This window comes from Papaver somniferum, chromosome 2 (genome assembly GCF_003573695.1).
Source record: "Papaver somniferum cultivar HN1 chromosome 2, ASM357369v1, whole genome shotgun sequence".
NCBI lineage: Eukaryota > Viridiplantae > Streptophyta > Magnoliopsida > Ranunculales > Papaveraceae > Papaver > Papaver somniferum.
The window spans coordinates 215,954,791-215,963,390 of NC_039359.1; the positions used below are offsets into that span (position 1 = coordinate 215,954,791).

An 8,600-nucleotide genomic window follows, 5' to 3' on the forward strand; every position below is an offset into this window, starting at 1 on the left:
CCTGCCCGACCTGTCTTAGTTTTTGGGTCGGGCGGCCCGGCCTGCCCGAATTTACACCCTTAAATATATGGTGCAGTTAATCCTTTTAGGAAAACAAAACCTAAACCTAGATTTGTGACTCAATCCAAATACAAGACAACAAACAATCATTGTCACGTTACTGCATTAGAGGACTTAAGAACAGCTCCAAAAGAGTCATAGGTTTAAAGAGAGACTAGGATTATAATTGTCGACATCGGTAAAAACAAATAAAGTTGGGTTAGAAATCGGATTCCTCCTCCCTATAAAATAGATGAAGCGAAAGAGACCCCAAGTTCCACGTACATATATCTTGAAAGGTCTGCTCTTTTTTCTTTAGGTTTAAAGTGATCATGTCGTCTTCTAGTGTTGTTGTATCGAAAGAGGAATCTTCGAATTCAAGCTCTCATGAGAATGAAAGTGAGGATGGTAAAAAATACGTAAATCAGAAGAAAACTTCAACAAAGGAGACGACTTCTAAGAGGGAAGGGAGCAGATTCTCTTGTATTCACAATTGTTTTTGGTTTATAGGATGTGTATATTCGATATGGTGTTTGTTATTTTTTTTATATAATGCTAAGCTAACAGGTCCATCACCTGATCTATCACCTGGTGTTAGATTACGTAAAGAAGGGTTGGTTGCTAAACATCCAGTTGTATTGGTACCTGGTATAATTACTGGTGGTCTTGAATTATGGGAAGGGCATAGTTGTGCTGAGGGATTGTTCAGAGAAAGACTTTGGGGTGGTACATTTGGCGAAGTCTACAAAAGGTATTATTTATATATTTATTTTGCCTGTAGACTAACTTTCCTATCTTTGTTGAAGTAAATGTGTTATTGAAACCTGTTTGGTTGGATTTTCTGCAGACCTTTATGCTGGGTTCAACATATGTCACTGAACAATGAAACTGGTCTGGATCCTGATGGTATACGAGTTAGGCCGGTCCCTGGACTTGTTGCAGCAGATTATTTTGCGCCAGGATACTTTGTATGGGCAGTCCTGATTGAAAATTTGACGCGCATCGGTTATGAAGACAAAAACTGTTAAAAACATCTGATAATTGTGATGGGTAAATCTAGAATTATCTAGATAGCTAACTATAACTCCCATGGGCTTATCTCAATGCATAGGCCCAGTCTAGAGATATCTAGACTCTTCTAAGATAAAAAGAGTGCAAGCCCATTCTAGAGTCTTCTAAGACATTTTCCATCATGTGTATCTAGAGAATTCTTTCTCTAGAATGATCTAGGTCAATTAGCTCTAGAGATTTCCAAGTCTAGAGTATTCTTAGTAGTTGGTCATGAAGTAGTATAAATAGAAGCAAATGTTGGCCTTTGTGGTCATCCAAAAACTCAAGTGAGTGAGTAAGTAGTAAGAGTGAGAGCTAGAGTTTAGAGTAAGAGCCAAAGTGCCTCTTTGTAAACAACTAGTGTAAGCCAAAGTTGCTACACAAGCCTCTTGTAATATTTTCATTTTCATATTAATATAAGCCTCACCTTTCAATTAACCAACCTCTCTTCCTAAATTCATTTCCATAAACCCATCACATTTCCGCATTGCGCCAACAAATTTGGTATCAGAGCAAACCTAACCCAGTAATCCTAAAACTCTACCCATGGCAATTAACCAAAGTATTCAAGGTTTCAATTATGCCCAAAGTCTAATTCCAATTTTTGATGGTGAGAGTTATGATTATTGGAGTTTACAAATGAAAACATTATTCATTTCACAAGACTTATGGGATTTTGTAGAAGATGGTTATAAGGTACCCGAGTCGGCAGAAGCTCTATCGTCATGGACGGATGCAGAGAAAAAGGAGTACAAGGAAAACAAGAAGAAGGATGCTAAAGCACTACTATTTCTACAACAAGGGGTAAGCAAAACTATTTTTCCTCGAATTTCGGTGGCGAAAACTTCGAAGGAGGCCTGGAATATTCTCAAAGTAGCATTCCAAGGATCAGAAAAGGTAATCTCCATTAAACTACAAAACTTATGGCGAGATTTTGATAATCTACTTATGAAAGAAAATGAAACTATCCAGAATTTCTTTTCAAGAGTTACTGGTATAGTAAATCAAATTAGTAGTTATGGAGATACCATAGAAAATAAAAGAGTTGTAGAAAAGATTTTAAGGAGCTTACCGTTCAAATTCGATCACATCGTCGCTGTCATTGAAGAGTCCAAAAATTTATCGACTCTCTCGGTACACGAATTAATGGGTTCACTCGAGGCGCACGAGAAAAGGATAAATAGGTTCGCGGAGCAACCATTGGAGCAGGCATTTCAATCAAAAATAAATTTCAGTGAGAAGAAAAATACAGAAGCCAGAAAAGAAAGCTCCAGAGGGGGATCGTCATCCAACTCGCAGTACGAGAAAGGGTCGACGTCAACTCAAGGACCCAGAAATTTCTACCGCGGACGAGGAAGAGGAAAAGGAGGTTATAGAAACAACAACCAAAGGTACGGAAAAAATTACTCCTCAAATCTCCGATGCAGTGTTTGCAAAAAGTTTGGCCATGCAACTGAAAATTGCAAGTACAAGTGCACCAAATGTGATAACTTAAATCACATGGAAAAAGATTGTTGGCTTAAAAATAATGAAGCCAACTATTCCGAGAAAAATGATTCTCAAAATCAAGTATTTTATTCCTGCCTCACCTCGCAACAAGAAGCGCAAGGTATATGGTATGTCGACAGCGGATGCAGCAGCCATATGACAGGAAACAAAGAATATTTCGTAAAATTGGAGGAGCAAGAGATTCCACCGGTCAAGCTCGGAGATGGAAAGTTCCAGAATGTTGAAGGAAGAGGAGTCATATCCGTACGTACAAGGTCAGGTAAAACTCGATACATATTTGATGTTCTTTATGTTCCTGGCCTAGCTCAAAATTTATTAAGTGTTGGACAACTTATAAGAAAGGGGTACTCACTACATTTCGAAGACGGAGAATGCACAATTTATGATAAAATTAACAAGCAATTGGTGGCAAAAGTAAAAATGTCAGGAAATTTTGTCTTTCCCTTATCTATGCCATCAATTGAAAATTGTGCAATGAGTACCAACCATATTGACGAAGGAAAGCTATGGCATTTGAGATACGGGCATCTCAACTACAGATCCTTAAAGGTTCTGAAATCAAAAGGCATGGTAATCGGTCTTCCCAATATCGACGGTGGAGATAAAGTATGTGAAGGTTGTATTCTTGGGAAGTTTCACAGACTTCCATTTACCAAGACATCGTGGAGAGCAAGAAGGCCCCTCGAATTGGTGCACGCTGATATCTGCGGTCCGACAAGAACAACTTCACTCAACAACAGAAGATATTTTCTCTTATTCGTGGACGATTATACCAGAATGATATGGGTGTACATTCTCGAGCAAAAGTCCGAGGCATTCACTAAATTCCTAGAATTCAAGGCGCTGGCAGAGAAGCAAAGTGGCCATCAATTGAAAGTCTTCCGTACAGACCGTGGTGGAGAATTTACTTCAAAAGAGTTTATCAACTACTGCAAAGAAAATGGAATTAAAAAGGAGCTCACTGTCCGATACACTCCACAACAAAACGGTGTCGCGGAAAGGAAAAATCGTACGATCGTGGAAATGGCTCGCAGTATGCTAAAAGCAAGGAAGCTACCCAACACCTACTGGGCGAAGCAGTCAACACAGCAGTCTACATCCTTAATCGCTCCAACAAAAGCGGTTCACAACAAAACTCCATACGAGGCGTGGCATAAGAAAAAGCCCGAGGTAACTTCTTTCAGAATTTTTGGTTGCGTCATACTCACATATTCCATCCCAACATAGAGAAAAATTCGATGAAAAAGGAGAAAAGTTAATATTCATCGGATACAGCGAAGAGTCTAAAGCCTATAGACTTTTAAAGCCAGAAACAAAGGAACTAGTGATTTCAAGAGATGTTATCTTCGATGAATTCAAAGCTTGGGATTGGAATGATGAACCAGACAACCACGAGTTACCACTACTCATTGAAGATGAGCCAGATAAGCCACGCCAGGAAGAAAGTACTCCACCAGCAAGCCCGAGATCTCCTAGTACAACACGACAAAGTCCAAGTTCATCAGAATCAAGTGCAAGTGCCCCACCAAGAAAGGTGCGTTCCCTAAGAGATATATATGATATATCTAATTGTGCATTTATAGCACTAGAGCCTCAAAAATATGAGGAAGCGGCGAAGGAAGAAAAATGAAGATATGCTATGGATGAAGAAATGCGAGTAATCGATAAAAATAAGACATGGGAGCTTGTTAATCAGCCAAATGACAAAGAAATAATTGGTCTGAAATGGGTCTACAAGACAAAATACAACGAAGATGGTTCGATTCAGAAGCACAAGGAAAGGCTAGTTGCAAAAGGATATTCACAGCAACCAGGAATCGACTACAACGAAACATTCGCCCCAGTCGCTCGCATGGAAACAATCCGGATGGTGTTAGCTTTGGCAGCTCAACTAAAAATGAAGGTCTACCAATTGGACGTAAAGTCGGCGTTCTTAAACGGAGAACTTGAAGAAGAGGTGTACGTTGAACAACCTCAAGGATATATCCGAAAAGGAAAAGAAAACATGGTTTATCGTCTCCGCAAAGCACTATATGGCCTCAAGCAAGCACCGCGTGCATGGAACAACAAAATCGACAAGTATTTCCGAGATAATGGATTTGAAAAGAGTCCAAGTGAGCCATCCCTCTACATAAGAAAACAAGGTACGGATTTCCTAATCGTCTGTCTCTATGTTGATGATTTAATTTACGCCAGCACACAAAACAAGACATGGCAGAAAAATTTAAGAAGGAGATGATGAAAGAATATGAGATGACAGACTTAGGACTTATGCGATATTTTCTTGGGATTCAAGTAAAACAATCTCCAGAAGAAATATTCATTTCTCAAGAAAAATATGCGGAAGACTTACTGAAAAGGTTCAACATGATGGATTGCAAACAAATTGCAACTCCAATGGGTACCAATGAGAAATTGGTAAGAAATGATGGAGCGACAAAAGTTGATCCAACCTTATTCAGAAGTCTAGTCGGCTCACTGATCTACTTAACAAATACAAGACCAGACATCGTCAATGCAACTAGTATTGTTTCTCGGTTTATGAGCGAGCCAAGCAAGTTACACTATGCAGCCGCAAAGAGAATTCTTCGGTATATCAAGGGAACGAAGGATTTTGGCATCAAGTATACAAGAGAAAAAGATAATGATTTAATTGGCTTCACAGATAGCGATTGGGCAGGTTCTATTGAAGTCCGAAAGAGCACATCAGGCTATGTTTTCTGTATGGGAACAAAAGTTATCTCTTGGAGTTCTAAAAAGCAAAGCACTGTGGCATTATCGTCAGCCGAAGCAGAGTACATAGCATCAACAAGTGCAGCATGTGAAGCGGTATGGTTAAGAAGAATAATGACCGACCTACAACAAAAGCAAAAAGAACCAACAACTATCTACTGTGACAATATGTCTACAATTGCAATGACAAAAAATCCAGTGTTCCACGGACGGACGAAGCATATAGAGCTACGACATCACTTCATCAGAGAGTTAGTAGAGAACAAGGAAATCGAGCTCCAATTCTGTCCGACGCAAGAACAAAATGCGGACATTTTCACAAAAGCAGTCACGGTGGATAAATTCAATCATTTTAGAGATAAGCTCAACATCACAATTAAGAGGGGGTGTTAAAAACATCTGATAATTGTGATGGGTAAATCTAGAATTATCTAGATAGCTAACTATAACTCCCATGGGCTTATCTCAATGCATAGGCCCAGTCTAGAGATATCTAGACTCTTCTAAGATAAAAAGAGTGCAAGCCCATTCTAGAGTCTTCTAAGACATTTTCCATCATGTGTATCTAGAGAATTCTTTCTCTAGAATGATCTAGGTCAATTAGCTCTAGAGATTTCCAAGTCTAGAGTATTCTTAGTAGTTGGTCATGAAGTAGTATAAATAGAAGCAAATGTTGGCCTTTGTGGTCATCCAAAAACTCAAGTGAGTGAGTAAGTAGTAAGAGTGAGAGCTAGAGTTTAGAGTAAGAGCCAAAGTGCCTCTTTGTAAACAACTAGTATAAGCCAAAGTTGCTACACAAGCCTCTTGTAATATTTTCATTTTCATATTAATATAAGCCTCACCTTTCAATTAACCAACCTCTCTTCCTAAATTCATTTCCATAAACCCATCACATTTCCGCATTGCGCCAACAAAAACATGTACATGGCTGCATATGACTGGAGAATATCATTTCAGAATACTGAGGTAATCACTTGTTACGTACCAACCACTAAGTTCTTTATTTTTCTTTGCGTCTGTGTCTTTCTTGCAGCAATAATCAAGGATTCCATATATATATATATATATATATATATATATATATATATATATATATATATACTACACGTTTTTTCACTATTTTGGGGTATATATATGTTAGGTGCGGGATCAAACACTTAGCCGAATTAAAAGTAATATAGAGCTCATGGTGGCGACAAATGGTGGTAAAAAGGCCGTCGTCATTCCACACTCGATGGGTGCTCTGTATTTTTTACACTTCATCAAATGGGTTGAAGCACCAGCTCCCATGGGTGGTGGTGGTGGACCGGATTGGTGTGCGAAGCATATTAAGGCAGTGATGAACATAGGTGGACCATTTTTAGGGGTTCCAAAGGCAGTCTCGGGACTTTTCTCTTCTGAAGCAAAAGATGTTGCTGTCGCGAGGTACTATTTGAGTTCATATAACTTGTATTAAAGGAATTTACTGGTATTAGATGTTCTCTGTGATGCTGATCCTCATGCTTCCAATTTTGCTTATTTGGTATACCCTTTACCGATCACCTTATGTAGGGCCATTGCACCAGGAGTCTTGGCTAAAGACTTGCTTCGTCTTCCTCTGCAACATTTGATGAGGATGACCCGCACTTGGGATTCAACGATGTCCATGATACCAAAGGGTGGAGACACTATATGGGGTGGTCTTGACTGGTCTCCAGAAGAAGGCTACAACTGCAATCTGAAAAAAGAAAACAGAAATAGTTATCAGGTTGTAGATCAAAATGGGACAGCTTCCGAGGGGTGTACAACTAGAATGGCACATTACGGGAGGATTATATCATTTGGGAAAGATGTAGCAGAAGCTGATCCGTCTGAGATCGAACGTTCAGATTTTAGGGTAAGCTTTCTATTTTCATATGCCTTATTATATGTTTTACTAGTAAAAAGTGGAACATCTTCTATAGTTATGTATCGCCAACATAGTAGTTTCTTTTGTGCAGGACGCTTTAAAAGGTCACAACCTTGCAAATTCGACTTGTGATGATTTATGGACGGAGTACCAAGATATGGGCTTTGCTGGTATCAAAGCTGTTGCAGATTACAAGGTCTACACTGCCGGATCAGTTATATACCTACTCCGTTTTGTTGCTCCAAAGATGATGAAACGTGGAGATGCTCATTTCTCACATGGTATAGCTGATAATCTTGATGATCCTTTGTATGATCACTACAAGTATTGGTCAAACCCCTTGGAAACAAAGTAAGGATTTACTTGGCATCTTTGTTTGTTAATTAGTCTTGATTATTAGTCTAGACCATGAAAGTACGTGAGAATCTGTACTCCATTTTGGTACTTTATCTATGGGTTTTTTTTTTTTTGAAACTTGCAGATTACCGAATGCCCCTGACATGGAGATATTTTCTATGTATGGTGTTGGAATACCTACTGAGAGATCATACATATACAAGTTAACTCCGACTAGTGATCAGTGCTACATCCCATTTCAGGTAGATACCTCAGCTGACAGTGGAAAAGAGGAAGCGAGCTGTCTTAAAGGCGGTGTCTATACAACTGATGGAGATGAAACTGTTCCTGTTGTGAGTGCTGGTTATATGTGTGCAAAAGGTTGGCGTGGGACAACTCGGTTCAATCCTTCTGGAATTCGAACTTACAACAGAGAATATGATCATGCTCCTCCTAACCTCCTAGAAGGTAGAGGACTAAAGAGTGGTGCACACGTTGATATAATGGGAAACTTTGCACTCATTGAGGATGTAGTAAGAGTAGCTGCAGGAGCTACGGGAGAAGAATTAGGTGGTGATCAAGTTCACTCTGACATCTTCAAGTGGTCCGAAAAAATCAATTTGAGATTATAAATTAATCGTCTGAAGGATTCATTCATTAATCATTTGATACTTGTATATTATATCTTGTATTGTTGCTCTTGTATTGTTAATTACTTACGCATATGAAATTTTATCTTGTATTTGTTGGCCACCCTTTCATCCACCAGCTTAAGAAATTTAATAGCAGGACGTATTCATTTCCAAAAAGACTTCAGTGGTAGTGGTCTTATACATCTGAGACTCTGAGCAAAGGAATCGAAGCAATCTCCTTGTGAGAAGATTGATCAAAGTGATAACTTAATTTAACGAAATTTCAACAGGAGTATCTTGGTCAATTAAGTCAAAAACTTTTAAAGAGATAAAAGTGGGTTAGATCATGTTCATATATATCATGTTGCTATTTTTAAAATTTGATAAGATAAAACTCCACCTTAATAATCCTA

General features: G+C 38.8%; 1 protein-coding gene across 1 annotated transcript; it reads left to right on the top strand.

Moving 5' to 3' along the window:
- The first annotated feature begins 371 nt into the window (after window positions 1–371).
- Window positions 372–8,192, top strand: LOC113352849 (phospholipid:diacylglycerol acyltransferase 1-like). Its single transcript, XM_026596613.1, has 7 exons — window positions 372–790; window positions 887–1,053; window positions 6,242–6,297; window positions 6,473–6,756; window positions 6,883–7,207; window positions 7,311–7,570; window positions 7,701–8,192. The coding sequence occupies exons 1-7, from the start codon at window positions 372–374 to the stop codon at window positions 8,185–8,187; spliced, it is 1,998 nt and encodes a 665-aa protein (XP_026452398.1). The 3' UTR covers window positions 8,188–8,192.
- Window positions 8,193–8,600: the final 408 nt, after the last annotated feature.

What these genes read in the sequence shown, in the direction of transcription:
- LOC113352849 (XM_026596613.1), top strand. Translation starts at nt 372, where the DNA reads ATGTCGTCTTCTAGTGTTGTTGTATCGAAAGAGGAATCTTCGAATTCA. An exon ending in TATCATTTCAGAATACTGAG is followed by an intron (nt 6,298 to 6,472) that starts GTAATCACTTGT and finishes TATATATGTTAG; the next exon opens with GTGCGGGATCAAACACTTAG. An exon ending in AAAGATGTTGCTGTCGCGAG is followed by an intron (nt 6,757 to 6,882) that starts GTACTATTTGAG and finishes CACCTTATGTAG; the next exon opens with GGCCATTGCACCAGGAGTCT.